The sequence below is a fragment of the Balaenoptera musculus genome, chromosome 20, assembly GCF_009873245.2.
Source record: "Balaenoptera musculus isolate JJ_BM4_2016_0621 chromosome 20, mBalMus1.pri.v3, whole genome shotgun sequence".
Taxonomy (NCBI): Eukaryota; Metazoa; Chordata; class Mammalia; order Artiodactyla; family Balaenopteridae; genus Balaenoptera; species Balaenoptera musculus.
The window spans coordinates 59,318,120-59,332,416 of record NC_045804.1 but is presented as its reverse complement, the minus strand read 5'-3'; the positions used below and the strand labels follow the sequence as shown (position 1 = coordinate 59,332,416).

General features: G+C 59.5%; 2 protein-coding genes across 4 annotated transcripts in view; one reads left to right on the top strand and one right to left on the bottom strand.

Moving 5' to 3' along the window:
- USP22 (ubiquitin specific peptidase 22) overlaps positions 1–3,235 on the top strand; it is a 32,441-nt gene extending 29,206 nt beyond the window's left edge. For 2 of the 3 annotated variants that reach the window (XM_036836821.1, XM_036836823.1), the window contains exons 12-13: positions 176–325; positions 776–3,235. In XM_036836821.1, coding sequence (XP_036692716.1) covers positions 176–325; positions 776–818 — 193 coding nt within the window. In that variant the 3' untranslated portion in view covers positions 819–3,235. The remainder of the gene's footprint in view (positions 1–175; positions 326–775) is intronic. The other variant, XR_005017787.1, reaches the window with a different exon arrangement.
- A 7,034-nt stretch (positions 3,236–10,269) lies between these two features.
- TNFRSF13B (TNF receptor superfamily member 13B) overlaps positions 10,270–14,297 on the bottom strand; it is a 45,392-nt gene continuing 41,364 nt past the window's right edge. The window contains exons 8-9 of the mRNA XM_036838185.1: positions 10,800–10,985; positions 10,270–10,490 (exon numbers count right to left, since the gene is read on the bottom strand). Of these exons, the coding sequence (XP_036694080.1) occupies positions 10,270–10,490; positions 10,800–10,985 (407 nt within the window). The remainder of the gene's footprint in view (positions 10,491–10,799; positions 10,986–14,297) is intronic.

Below are 14,297 nucleotides of genomic sequence, written 5' to 3'. Positions count from 1 at the left end.
GGCGGCGGCGGGGAGGGTGGAGCGGCGACAGCGCCCCCCGCGCGGGCCTGTGCCCCTCCCCCCGCGCTCCCGTCGCCTAGCAGCGTGTGCTCCTGGGCGGCTGCCCTGTGGGGACTGTGGTCCCTGGTGGGGCCGGGGTCGTGACCTCCGCCCCCCCCCACCCTCCCCAAACCAGGTACTCCTTGTTTGCGGTGGTCAACCACCAGGGGACCCTGGAGAGTGGCCACTACACCAGCTTCATCCGGCAGCACAAGGACCAGTGGTTCAAGTGTGACGACGCCATCATCACCAAGGCTAGCATTGCGGACGTGCTGGACAGCGAGGGGTGCGTCCCCGGCGCCGTGTCGCCCCTCTGTGCCCCGTTCGCTCCTTCCTGCTCGTCGCTGCCTCCCCCGGTCTTGAGGCCGTCCGCGGGGCTCCTGCCCCACACCAGCTGCCCTGAGCTCCAGCAGGCGTCTGGGCTTGGAGCTGCGAGCAGTGGGGCAGCCCTGAGAGGCTCTGCGGTGGCCGTGAGGAGGCCGGGCGGGGGGACTGGGGCTGGAACCCGGGGCCGGCGTCCTTCCGAGAGGGACCGTGTACAGGGGTGGGGGGCGGCCACAGCCAGGGCCCAGCAGGTGGACAGAGGCCGGGCTGCTCGTGGCCTGGGGGCCCTGCCACCTCCCTGCCGTCTCTTCTCTGCGGTGACAGGCTGAGCGCAGCTGTCCTGGTCAGGGCGGTTTTGCTCCGACCCCTCGGGAGGAGGAAGTAAGCGTGCTGTGTCCTCTCTCCTCCTCAGGTACCTGCTGTTCTATCACAAACAGTTCCTGGAGTACGAGTAGCCAGTACTTGTCGGCGCACCGGCAAGTCCCCCGAAGTCATCCGGGCGCCCGGGGTCGCGTGGTGTGGACACTTGGCAAGAGGTGGGCTGGGGGGGGCAGAGGAGACGTGCGCCGGAGTGTCTCCTGTGTCCCCCGCGAGCCGGGGCAGGCGCAGCCCCCGCGCCAGCCGTTCCACGCTGTGGCCCAGAAAGCAGGAGCTGGAGGAGACGCAGCCCTCGCGGGTCTTTCTCGTGGTGAGTCTGGTGTCCGTGTGCAGCGCGGACTCGGGCGTGAGCCCCGGAGGCTGCGGAGCTGCAGACCCCGTGGGGCCTCTGAGCGCGTCTGTCCTGCAGACGAGCAGCGCCATCCTGCACGTGGAAGCAAATCCCCGTTTCCTAGAAATAGGCGTTTGCGTATTGTCCCCCTTTCTCTTTTTTTCCACGATGGTGAATCTCACAAACGTAATGATGGTAACGTGAATGAATTACTGGGTTCAGGCTGAAGTTTAGATCGTTTTCCTTTTCTTCTGGAGAGTGGATCTTGCTTTTTCCTCGGTGCTGCTTTTGTTGCCCCCCGCCCGCCCCCCAGGCATCTTTGACCTGGTCGGAGCTGCCAGGCTCAGTGGAGGAGGATCAGGCTGCGCTGGGAACGGTCTCTGTCGTATTTAATCTTTTAGGAAGTGAAGCGTTGCCAGTGGTCTCACTGTTGCCCTCCCGTGTTTCCTTCCTGGCCACCTGTCCCGCGAACTCTCCTGGTCGCTGCTGGGCGGCGGGTGTGTCGGATGATGCGGGCGGCCTCCAGGGGGGCCGCATCCTGGCTCTGGGTGCCCCTGCCTTGCGTTCCGGCAGCCGCAGGACAGAAGGCTGGGACTGAGCTGGTGGGAGGGGCTGGTGGGGGCGGTGCGGCGTCCTTGCTCCTCGTGGGCTGTCTCGCACGCATCTGTCTGTTCACACCCGAACTTAGATTGTCCGTTTCTGAGAGATTCCAGCCCAGAGACGGGGGACGAGCCAGTGTCCCCTGAACCGCGAGGCTTTCTTTCCTGGAGAGAAACACGTTCACCTGCGGCAGGGTCAGCGGACTCTCCGCCAAGGGCCAGGTGGTACATGCTTCTGGCTTTGCGGGCCCTGTGGTCTCTGCTGCAGGTAACGTGGAAGAGCGTAGCTGTGTTCCAGTAGAACTTTACACGATCACGGAAAGTTGAAGTTCATATACTTTTCCCACGTCACAGAATTTTAACTTTATTCACTGTTTGAAAATGTGTGCCGGTTCTCAGCCGACAGACCGTGAACCAGTCCAGCTCATCGGCTGCTCGGGTCTGGGCGCGGCGCGGCTCCTGCTCCCTGTGGAAGATGCTGGGGTCCTGCAGCGGGGGCGTCGTACCCGGCAGAGTCCTCGGCGACGCCGCCCAGGCGCCTGCCCCGCGTGGCCCGTCCGCCATGGCTGCTCTGAGGGCCCTGGGCCTCCGTGCGGAGCGGGGAACAGAGTAGATGTATTGGCCGCGGGGTTTCTGGCGGGTCACCTGTGGTCTGGTCAGCCCTGCACCCCTCCCCTGCCCCCCACTCATGTCCAGGGCTCCGCTGCTCCAAGAATGTGAAGATTCAGGAGACAGTGAGGCCGTTGCTCTTTTCTGGGTGTTTTTTTGGACTTTTATGTCGAAGTTAACCCTCTGTTCCCTCTGGCCTGGTGTTCTAAGCACTTATCTCTCTGCTGCTGAGATTCCCCTGTGACTGGAAGAGCTACCTGGGGGGGGGGGGCGGTGAGGCTTCAGCTGCCTGCACGCGCGCCCACCCCCCGTCCCGCGCGCTGAGGTCCTGCTTTGACGTCACCTCGTCAGGAACAACGAACTGCGTGATGGGTTGGGGAATTTATTTTCTTTCAGCTCCCGATGCAGCTACTAAATACAGGAAAATGGTTTCCTGTTTCACACCACCACCCATGTCGATGTCCAGACCACTGAGGAATCCCTGGGCGACCCTTCCTCCCCGGCTAGTGTGTTTAAAGTGACTTGTGTTTGTGAGACGTTGGCTGCCGTGTCAGCGCTTTACAGTGAGACAGTGGGCTCTCCTCCCTGGGTGTCCTGAGCGGGGGGGCTGGGCCCGGCCCTCTCCAGGCCGCCTCGGGCCTCCCGTCGGCGCCAGGATGTCCAGGACGCTCCTTCTGCATCACGTATACTCGTGCTGTTGTAGTTCTGCTCGGTGTGGATGCTTTCGTCGTATAAAATTGCCGTTCTCTTGACAATTCAAGTGACTGTTTCGTTTACTATAACTTTGAAAACAGAAATCGTAAGAACAAGATTCCAATGATTGTGCTGTGGATTTTATTACTGGGATGTTTCCACGTCCCTTTCACCTGTCGTTTTGAGGGACTGTTTGGCTCTTCTCCCTAATGGCTTGTAGTCTTTTCCTGTGTCGTAATAAAGCTACATTTTATTCTGAAAACTGGCCCGTCTTCCCTTACTAGCACCCGAGTCCTGTCTGTGACACCAGCCCCTTCTCGGTTTGTTCCAGCCCAGACCTACCCTGGGCCGGGAAGTCCATGCCCCCTGCGTCCCCTCCTCCTGGGGGCAGGATGGTGACAAATCTGGGACTCAGGACACCGTGGGCTGTCAGACTTTGATGAACTTAAAAGTCACCCGAGGGGCTTCTTTAAGCACAGGAACCCTTGCTGGAGTTCGATTACAGGACCTGGGATGCGGTGCGGGGATACGGGTGTGCGGCTCCCCGGGTGCTGAGAAGGCGGAGGGTGTGGTCGGAGAGCAGGCCCCCGTCCTGGTCAGTGCTGTTCCGACTCTGTGCCCACCCCCCGGTCCACCCTTCTTTTCTGAAGCGTGCTGTTTTTGGAAGCCTCTGTCACGAGCTCCTTCACTTCCCGTACGCGGAGACATCAGGAAGTGTCAGCGAGAGCCCCTGGGCTCCAGAGCAGCAGACCTCCCCGGGGGTCCCTCCACGTTCGGGAGGACCGTTGCTGCGTGCCTGCAGGCAGCTCCCCCGGGGCTCCGAGGCCTTCCCGCCAGAGTTTTCCGGGCCTGGAAGGAAGACGCGTGATGGGGCTCTTGGTGTAAAGCTGCGGAGCGCCAGCCCATCCCCACCCCTCCATCCCAGGACCCGCACGCTCCGGTCGCAGGCTCTGGTTAAAAGCGTTAAGCTGTCCTGGCAGACAGACGCGTGCCTGCGTCTCAGCGGGGAGCCGCGTGGACACGAGGCCCCTGCTCTGTGTCCCGTGGGGCTGTGGAGCGTCGTTGCCTGGGGTGGTGCCGACAGGCAGGGCAGGCAGATCCGCGCCCAGGAGACGGGTCCGTTCCCGTGAGGACGCGTCTCTGGCCTCCGTGTAGCGGGCCTGCCAGCAGGTGGCCGGCTGCTCCCGGGCTTCGGTGCCGGTCCCGTCGCCACGTGGGCGCCCGGCAGGGCTAGCTGGTGAGCCAGGGCCAGGGCCTGACCTCGAGCCCGTTCACACCGCCCCGTCCCCATCTCGATGGCCCTTTTGTTCGTGGAGTGGGGCGGGGGGTGTCAGCGAGCTGTCCGCTCCCACAACTGGCTGTTCCGTCCGCCTGGCGGTGAGTGTCCTCTGTCGGGCTTCTCCTTGGTGAGCACAGTCTGTGCCCGTTTTGAGAGGTCTGTCCCCAGCCAGATCTTCTGTCGCTAATCTTTAAATCCCGTTGCTTCCAGATCTTTGACCGTCCAGCCGGGTGTCGGCATCACCCAGGAGTCCACGTGGATCAGTACTTCTGGCCCCGTCTCGTTCCAGACGAGGTGGGTGACCAGACACGCTGCTTGGGGCGAGGACTTCCCTTCCTCATTTACTATAACCCTGAAAACAAAGTTACAGTAAACGAGGGTGGTCCTCGGGTCCCTGGTCACAAGGGTGCTTGTGGGTGTGCAGCGGGTGTGGCTGTGGACGTCAGGGCCGCCCGCTCCTGCTGTACCTTTGCACGTGAGTGTCCACTGCTGCACAGCCAGAGGTGGACCAAGCGGTCGACAGCACTCAGCTGTATTCAGGGCCCTCGGGCCATGCGGTCACTGATGTCTGTGGTTAGATGCTCGGCCCGCGTAGCGGGGGCTCTTTCTGCGGAGGATAAACACCCACGGAGGAGGACAGGTTTGCTGTGCTTGGAAGATCTGTGCAGGTGTCCTTTGGTCCCTGCTGGAGGCTTGGGACGCATCCTCATTTGCCGCGGATGTTGAGTTACTAGGTCTCTTGCATCCTCAGGCTCAGTGGTCGTGCAGCATTTTCGAACTCATTCAGGCCCCTCTTTAACTGGGAGCCACATGCTGCCTGTGTAGACGGATGGAATTAACACCCCCAAAATGGTCTGTGCTGCCTCTCAACCCAGCAGGGCTGCCTGTTCTCGGGAGGGTGTGGGAGATGCAGTGCCCTGCCTTCCTGCTTCAGAGCACGGGATCCCCAGGAACGCCATTGAGTTGGGGACCCCGGAGTTTGGGGTGCTTTATTTCTTGTGATGGATGGATTGATTTTAAATTTTGTAAATTATCTTTGTTTATTTTTTAACTTTTATTGGAGTACAGTTAATTTACAGTGTTGTGTTAGTTTCAGGTGTACAGCAAAGTGGATCAGTTACACACATGCATGTATCCCCTCTTTTTTAGATTCTTTTCCTATGTAGCTCATTACAGAGTATCGAGTAGAGTTCCCTGTGCTCTACAGCGGGTCTTTATTAGTTATCTGTTGTATATATAGTAGTGTGTATGTGTCCATCCCAATCTCCCAGTTTATTATCCCCCTCCTTTCCCCCTGGTAACCGTAAGTTTGTTTTCTACATCTGTGACTGTATTTCTGTTTTGTAAATAAGTTCGTTTGTACCATTTTTTCTTTTCATCTTGGGGCTTATTTAGTTCACTGTTACTAAGTTGTCTGCTCACCAGATCCAGGCAGCAGAACGTCACCACTGTGGTGGGTGGGAGTGAGGCTCTGTGCGGCGCGAGATGGTCTGCGTGTCTGGACGCCCAGCAGGACAGGGTCAGTGTAGCCCTGAGACTCCGTCGGAAGGAGTACCGTGGGCTCCTGCTCCGGGGAGGGAGGGGCACTGGAAGGGCGCGGCTCGGGGTGGGGCGGGGGGAGGGCAAGCGGGACGGGACCCCAGGGGAGGAAACACTGAGCGACAGGGGCGTCTACCGCCGAGGAAGGGCAGGAAGGCGCGCGGCTGCCAGGGAGCAACCCCTACCTGAGAGCGTGACCCCACGGGGCCAGGTGAAGCCACTGGGGCCCGGGGGTGATCCCAGCAACGACAGAACCCAACCAGCTCAACCTGTGACTCGGCCCCCTCGCTGACGGCCTAGAAGAGAAAGGCCGGCCAATTCCAGGCATAAAAACTTGGTATGTCAGTCTCTGCCGTCCCACACAGGTCTGGCATTTGGGGAAAAAAGAAAAAATCAAAAGACACAAAAAACATCAAGTAAAAACACCCACTGCCAAGACACAAAGCAACAGAACCAGACTCAGAGATGATCTGAGTGTCGGAACTCTCAGGCGGAGATTCTGGATAATTAGGGTTAACGTGTTGCCGGCTCTCAGGGAAAATGTGTGGAACGGACGGGGCCCTTCTGCGGGATGGGGGTTGTGTGAGGAGGGGCCGCATGGATGGAGGTGCTGGGAGCCAAGATCGTGGTGACAGGAGGGATGTCCCTGACAGGCCCGTCAGTGACCTCACAGCTGAGGGAAGAGGCACTGGGGCCACCCAAACTGGAACAAAGAAGAAGGGGGGGGAAACCAAAAGAATAGGGCACCTGGGATGTGGGGCAGTACCGAACAGTTTGAAGGGATAACGGCCAGTAATTTTATAATGAAAAACATCAAGCTACAGATCTGAACATTTCAGAGAACCCCAAGCAGGGTAAATAACAAAACAAACCTACCCACAACAGAAAACTCCGGGACACATCACATTCAAACCTCTAAGAAGTAAGATACAGAGAAAAATTTGAAGGCACACGTGGCAGAGAAACAAAGGTAGGAATTATAGCAGCTGTCTCGTCAGAAATTGTGGGAGCCGGAGAGAGTGGGGCAATGTCTCTGAGATGCTGGAAAGAAAAAACTGGCATCCCAGAGTCTTCCCAGAAAAATCTCTCAGAAATAGAAAGACTTTTGAAGCAGACAGAATTCATCATCTGCAGACTCGCACAAGAGGTGCTGAAGGAAGCTCTTCAGACAGAAGAAGGGAGAGATACCAGACAGACCTGGGTCTGCACACAGAAAATGAAGATTTTTAGACGTGAAGGTAGATCTAAAAAGCACTGTTCTTGTTATTTTTAATCATTCTATACGCTACTGAGTTTCTAAAGCAGAAACAGTAGCGACGGACCGTGGGCTTCCAGGACAGCAGCACCGAAGACGGGGCGGGAGTGAGGCAATGCTGTTTGCACACAGCTCTTCAGAAAACAGTAGAGACACACAAAGAGGCCAGTGTCTAGAGAAACAGTAGATTGTGGTTGCCAGGGGGTGGGAAAGGGGGAGATGCTGGCCAAAGGGCACAGACTCCCAGGGGTCAGACTGACACGTCCTGATACCGTGTCATGTGCTTGAGAGTTGCAGAGAGAGTAGATCTTACACATTCTCACCACGCGGGTGATTGTGGTCTGGAGTGGAGGAGTTCCTCATGCCACGTGGGGGGTGTATTACAATGTACAAATGTATCACCTGGCAACTCACACAAAGTTAACGTGTCATTTATATCTCAGTAAAGCTGGAGGTAAAGACCCGAGTTGCAGCGCAGCAGGGCGGGGACGGCGAGCTGTGGTGCCTGGTCTGAGCTGCGTCAGCGGAGCCTAGTCTGACCCACTGCCTCGCCCGGCTCTGGCTCCCTGGGCACAAGCGCGGCAGGGCTGGGTGAGCGCTGAGTAGTCGCCGAGAGCCTCTGCTGTCTGGTCCTTTTCAGAGGAGCTCGCTGAGCCCTGGGCAGGGTGTACAGGGCAGATTTGGGGCTGGCGTCGTGGGAGCTGGGCTCGGGGCTGTGGCAGGTGGCGGGAATCAGTGTATTTTGGAAGTAGGACCAGCAGAACACAGAACGTGGATAAAATTGATGGTATTTAGAATTTCGGATTTTCTTTGCAGCAAGGGATGCTGGTCTTTAAAGAAAAAAAACAGGGCTTCCCTGATGGTGCAGTGGTTGAGAATCTGCCTGCCAATGCAGGGAACACGGGTTCGAGCCCTGGTCTGGGAAGATCCCACATGCCGCAGAGCAGCTGGGCCCATGCGCCACAACTACTGAGCCTGCGCATCTGGAGCTTGTGCTCCGCAACGAGAGGCCGCGATAGTGAGAGGCCCGCGCACCGCGATGAAGAGTGGCCCCCCACTTGCTGCAACTAGAGAAAGCCCTTGCACAGAAACGAAGACCCAACACAGCCAAAAATAAATAAAAAACAAAAAAAACAAAAAACCCGCCACATCAACTTACACTAAAGACCAATTGAAAAACTGACAACAAAAAAAAAGAGGTTATTTTTGTGGAAAGCCGTAGTCAGACACACGTTTCCCTGTGTTTTCGGCAGCCTTCACTCCCCGCACGGTCCAGAAGCGTCCCCCAGGCCCCTTGGGCTCAGGTGAGCAGAATTTGAAAACAGCTGGAGGAGGAGGCGTTGGCCCACGTGTCGGATGAGGCTCTTCATCCCAAGTGCATCTGTGCGGCTCAGAGATGTGCTGGGACTTTGCCAGCATCGGGCAGGCAGCTACGCCAGGTACAGGGTCCGTGCTGCCAGGAGGTGCTGCCGTGGGCTTGGTGACCGGTGGACACTGCACCAAGATGTCCCCTTTGCCACCTTGGGCCCACTGAACACCGGGTCAGACGCTTGTCTCGGGCGGGTGCTTGTTAGAAGCTAACTTGGCTTCAGACCGCGTTGAAGCGAGAATGGACTAGGGAGGACCTGTGTTCTGGGCTGAATGTGTGCTCCCAGATTCATGGGTTGAGGTCCTGACCCTGAGAACCTTTAAGCATGACCCTATCTGGAGATTTACAGACATGATCAAGTGAAAATGAGGTCATCAGGGTGACCAGTGTCCTTATAAAAAGGAAAGATTTGGACAGACAGACACGCATCAAGGGAAGACGGCCGTCTGCGGCCCTGGGGGCGAGGCCGGGGCAGCTCTCCCGTCACGGCCGCAGCAGTACCAGCCCTGTGACACCTGGGTGGGCTCCGGCCTCCAGACGGGGGACAGGAGGTTCCGGTGTTGGAGCCGCACAGCGTGTGGGGCTCTGTCCCGCAGCCTGGGAAAGTGACAGGGCCCGTTAGCCAGTGGATGGTGAAAGGATGGCGCGTCAGGCTTCTCGTCTACACCTCCCGGCGTGTGTTGTGTGAACCTTTGGTGCACACAGGTATGCCAGGTGGCTTCCGGATGAATGATTTGCATAATCTTGTGTTTATCTGTGTAGCTGCTGCTTACAATAGTTACGTATTTTCAGGTTTAAATGCTCCTAAAGTATAGGTTTCACTGCTAATACAGATATAAAATATATGTAGTATCAAAAATTTGTGAATGCGGGACATCCCTGGCGGTCCAGTGGCTAAGACTGCGCTTCCATTGCAGGGGGTGCGGGTTCAATCCCTGGTCAGGGAACTAAGATCCCACAAGCCGCGTGGTGTGGCCAAAAAACAAATTGTGACTGCTCAGATACAGTGTTAGCAGTCAGAATCCGAAAAATTTAGCGTGTAGGTCTGGAAGAAAAGGTAAGTTGATGTAAAGAAAAATACTAAACAGTAGTGCAGGTTGGTGTCCAAATGAGAGCACTCCTGAGGTGGTCCAGGGACGTGGTCCTGGGCTTTGAGAGCAGCTTGACGCCTGGGCTCAGCCCGCCTGCCCTCTGTCCACCCCGCGCCCCGTGACACACGTGGGAGCAGCATATGCGCGCACACGTAAATATACACGCGCACACACACAGTCACACTGCTTCACGCCTTCCTGAGGAGACGCGGGAGGAAATTGGTTTTCTGAGATCAACGCAGGCGGACCCAGCCCTAGTCCCCCACCATCAGCCGGCTGCTTTCTCCTCTTAGGTGACAGAGGACAGCAGAGCCTGCTTCTCGGTCCACACACTGGCTCAGATCCTTGGAAACCAGGCCTGGAGCCCAGGGGCAACGGGAGAGGTGGGATGGGGCGGTCACCACGGGGAGACGCGACCCAAACCAGCCACAGTGAGGGGTGGGCAGTGTGGGAGGTTTTATTTCTGCGAAGGGTCCCCGGGGCTGGGTCCAGCAGGTGTGGGTGCTTTTACTGCAGGTGCGTTTAGGTGCCGGTGACCTACAGTGGAGACCTGGGGTCAATACGGTGGCCCTGGCCCTTCCGCCGGCTGTTCCTCCACTCCCCTCCCCCTTCTCTGTCTCTTCCCCTTGCTCTCTTCCTCTCTCCCCAGTCTCCCCCACCATCAGTTCTTTGCCTCTCACTGTCTCCTCCTCTGCTCAGGCCTGCTCACCTCCCCATCCCCATTTCTCTCCCCCATCACCATTCCCCCCCAGCCCCCCCAGGTTCATGTGGCCAGGCCTCCTTCTTGGGCGGGCGTGCACACGACCTCGATGCCGCAGAGGCCGCCGTTCGGGGCGCGCACGCAGGGCTGTCCCGCTGCGCGCTGGCTGGGGCGCGCCCACCCCCCAGCACGCTCGGGCGCGCTGCACTCCGCGAAGCAGAAGCTGCACGTCTCCGTTGGCTCTGGCGTGGCCCCTGCAGCGCTGCCTGCTTCCATCCAGTGATCTGCTGAGGGGAGAGGGCGTTGGCCTCGGCCTGGACCCCTCCTCGCCCGCCCTGCACCCCCAGGGGACCCCCTCCAGTTTTAGCCGCCCTGTCCTGGCAAGCGGGGCAAGCGCCGGGGCCCAACACCCGCCCTTCCTCAGGGCCCTGCCTCTTCTTGCCTTGATGCTTGACCCAATTTCACCAAGACAGATAGGAAACCGTAGGAACTGGCGCCAGTCCGCTCCCAGGGAGAACCGGCAACCGCTCTCCGCTTAGAAGCGGGGGCAGAGCCAGGACGGAGGGACGTCCAGGACCCCACTGCGTGCTCACCCTTGGAGGACTTGGCCTGCGTCCGACATGGCCCGGGGGGTGGCTGGCAGGAGACCTGGTCCCCCCTCCTCTTGAGGAAGCAGGCCACGGCCAGCAGGAAGCAGCAGATGATGGCGCAGAGGCAGAGCCCCAGCGTGCTGTAGACCAGGGCCAGCTGGTCGGCACTCAGCTTTAGCCCTGGGGGGGCTGCAAGACAGCGGGGGACCCAGAGTCAGGAGGGGCCCCTCCCTGAAGCGTCCCCTCCTCCGGCCAGCAGCCCCTCGTCCTGCTTGCTTGCTTCCTCCTCGTGAGGCCCAGACAAGCCATGCGGTCACCCCCACGCCCCCTCGGAGGGCCAGGAGACCCGGAGCTGGACGCCCTTTGCCGTCTCTCTCGCTGTGGGGTGTAGCTTGGGACAGTACCAGAGGTGGACGGGTGAGCGGGTGGGCAGTTGTCCAGGGAGGATGTCTGATCAGGGAGCATGTGCTTTGAGAGAGACGGTGGTGTTGCTCCCGAGCCTGGGGGGCAGATGTAAACCGGGGGGGCCTGGGGAGATGGGGCGCTGGCCCCTCTCCTCTCAGGGCCCTGAGCCAAAGCCCTGCCCTCGAAACCTGTCCCGGGCCCTGGGATCGGGCGCCCCCAGCCCGGGCGGAAGGGCTGCTGGCCGCCTGCTGCACTTGCTGCACGCAGCGCTTTCTCTAGTGTGTCCCTGACCCTCGTGCTTCTGTGGAGGAGGGTCTCTCGCCCCTTCTGGAGGTTGAGGTGTAGTCCACGTACAGCCAGGCTCACGGCCGTGAAGGTGGGGGGGGGAGGTTAGTGTGTTCTCAGGCTTGAGCAGCTGCTGCCTCTGCACCTGGGGTGTGTCCAGCACCGCATGGCGCCCCCCGTCCCCCCAGGCCCCGGGCACCACCACGCTGTCTCTGTCACCTGTTCTGGACACTTCATACCAGTGGAATTGTGCAGCACGGGACCTTCACGTCCGGCCTCTCCGCGTGTTTCCAAGGCTCAGGCGTGTGGCCACGTGTGTTGGGTCTGAGTAACGTTCCGCTGCGTGGATGCACCGCATCGTGTGTGTTTGTCCACGATGAGCATTTCGGTGGTTTCCACCCTTTGGCGGCTGTGAAGGCTTGTGTGCAGGTTTCCGTGTGCACGTGTGTGTGCAGCTCTCGTGGACACGTCCCACGAGCGCAATTGCCGGGTCAGGTGGCGCCTCTGTGCTGAGCTGCTTGAGGATCCTGCAGGCTGTTCCCGCTGTGGCCACGCCGTCTTACAGACTGTTTTTCAGATGAGAAAACTGAGCCTCAAATCTGGGCGCAATTGCAGAGCTGCACCTGGGGGCAGGTCTGATGGGCCCCATGCCGGGCTGCAGGCCAGCCACGCATAGAGGACGAGGGTGGACACCGTCCCTCTTCGTTGTGCACGCTCCTCAGAGTCAGAGGCTTATGAAGTGACAGCTGGCTGGTGCCACCCTGACGTTCACAGAGCTCTGGGTGGGCTGTTGGCGCCACCCCGGGCCGGCGACATCCGTGTGTCCCAGCTCCCGGGCCCCCACCTGCTCACCGGTTCCTGCGCGTCCCTGGGATAAAGTAAAACCATCGTCCTGGCCGGATTAGCGGGGGAGAGGCTGGCAGCCTTCACATGGGAGGTGGAATTGCCAGCTACCAGACGCTGCTAAGTACACAGTGAACTGCCCGGTGGATTTGAGACCAAACATCTGCATATTTCAGGTGTTTTCAGCTGAATTCTAACACAGACTACCTCGAGGCTGGCTGCTGGCATTCAGAGATGGTCCTTGATTCCTGCCCTTCAAGTCGGGCTGGGCCGGGCCCCCCTGCACCCAGCAGTACGCAGTAGAGGGGACGCAGGGCCTGGCCTGTGCCATGAGGAGGCCTGGCAGCCTCTGCTCTGCTCTCCCGGGCGCCCTGAGCCACCACGTGAGGAGGGTGATTTGGGGCTTCCTGAGGGAAATGGAACCAGTTCCTGCCCGGTGACCCGCTCCTAGAACATGCTTCGCAAAGGCCCTGGATCCAGAGGAGAGGTGCAGTTAAAACTGCGAAAGATGTCACCTTCCACCTCTGTCCCAGGCTGGCGACACAGGCACATCTGGGTGGGGTGGTCTCCTCTGAGGGCCACGTGCAACCACCTGCCAACACGGACACGCCCTTTCCAGTCTTGTGGACTCACCGCCTTCACTTCTAGGTACGTGGATGCAGGCATTTGCTGGGCTTTGTTTACAGTGAGAGCCGGAGACCAGCTGCGTGGTGGGTCCTGAGATGGGTTGAACCTCAGGAGCAGGAAGTGAAAAGGGAGAGAGAGGTGGGCGCTTGGGATTCTGCCTGGTGTGGAATATGCTTAGACAGGAGCGTGTGGGAACTGACAATCCCAGACTGCAGCAGGCGTTGCTCCTGGGGAGAGACTGTCCCCAAACCTCGCTTTTTAATACTTTCTTTCTTCCGTCACGATCCGTGTGTGTCGTCCTTTCCAAACGGGAATGGCGAGGAGAATGCTGGCTGCCTCGCTTGTTAAAGCCGAGTCCGAGGCTGGCCAGGTGGGGGGACGGGGTCCCCAGCCACCGCTCTGCTTCCTCTGTTCAGTCGCCAGCCGTTCAGGTCTGCAAGCTCGGTCGCTGCCCTTTGTTGGCCCTCAGTGACCTGGCCCCGGAGTGGAGCGGCCTGGCCCAGTGCCTCCGTGTCTGCTGACCCCGGTGGGTGCAGGGGCTTCAGTCGGGAAAGGATGTGAGCTCTGTCCTTGCCTGAGAGCCAGGCCTGTGGTGCAGTTCTGAGCATCGCCACCAGGGGGCACCGCGGATGGTTTATTTCCAAGCGGGTTTTCCATTAGATTTGTTCCGTGCTTGTACTGGTTTCAGAGTCAATCTCGCCTAGAAACAGGATTTCCCCGACTGCTGCTGCTGCTGCTGGGCTGGAGCTCGGGCTGGCCAGGCGGGCAGTGCTGTGACCTGTCCTGAGGGGCCTTGGTGTAGCCGAGGCAGGACAGGTTTTGAGCCTGGGCCCTGCGGCCACCCCTGCTCACGGTCAGGCCTGCCTCCTGGTGAAATGGGGCCGACGCTCCGGCCTCCGCGCTGTTGGTAGCAGCTGGACCCAGTGGAACGTTCCGCCAGCATCCCCATGGCCCAGCCCAGCGAGCAGGCAGGTCAGGGGAGGGGCGAGGCGGACTCCCGAGGCTTTCTGCCCCCCTTCCCTGGCCTCAGCCCTGGGGATGAAGAGGGGGCCTGGGGCAGCCGGCACGGTGACATCTCTTGCGGCCGTCAGGGGCGTGTGGGGGGGGGCGTGTGTGGGGAGAAAACGCTCCACACCCTGAGATAAAAAGCCAGAGACAAGACCAACCCCCAGGCCGCCATGCAGGATGTGCTCCCAAGGCGGGTATCACCCTCCCACGGGGGGGCCTGGTAACCTGCACGTGGGACCTTATGACCTGATTTGGGGAAAAAGCCTTTGCAGATGTAAATCAAGTTAAGGATCTGGAGCCAAGGCCCAGGGTCGCTGAGGCCCCGCGAGAGCC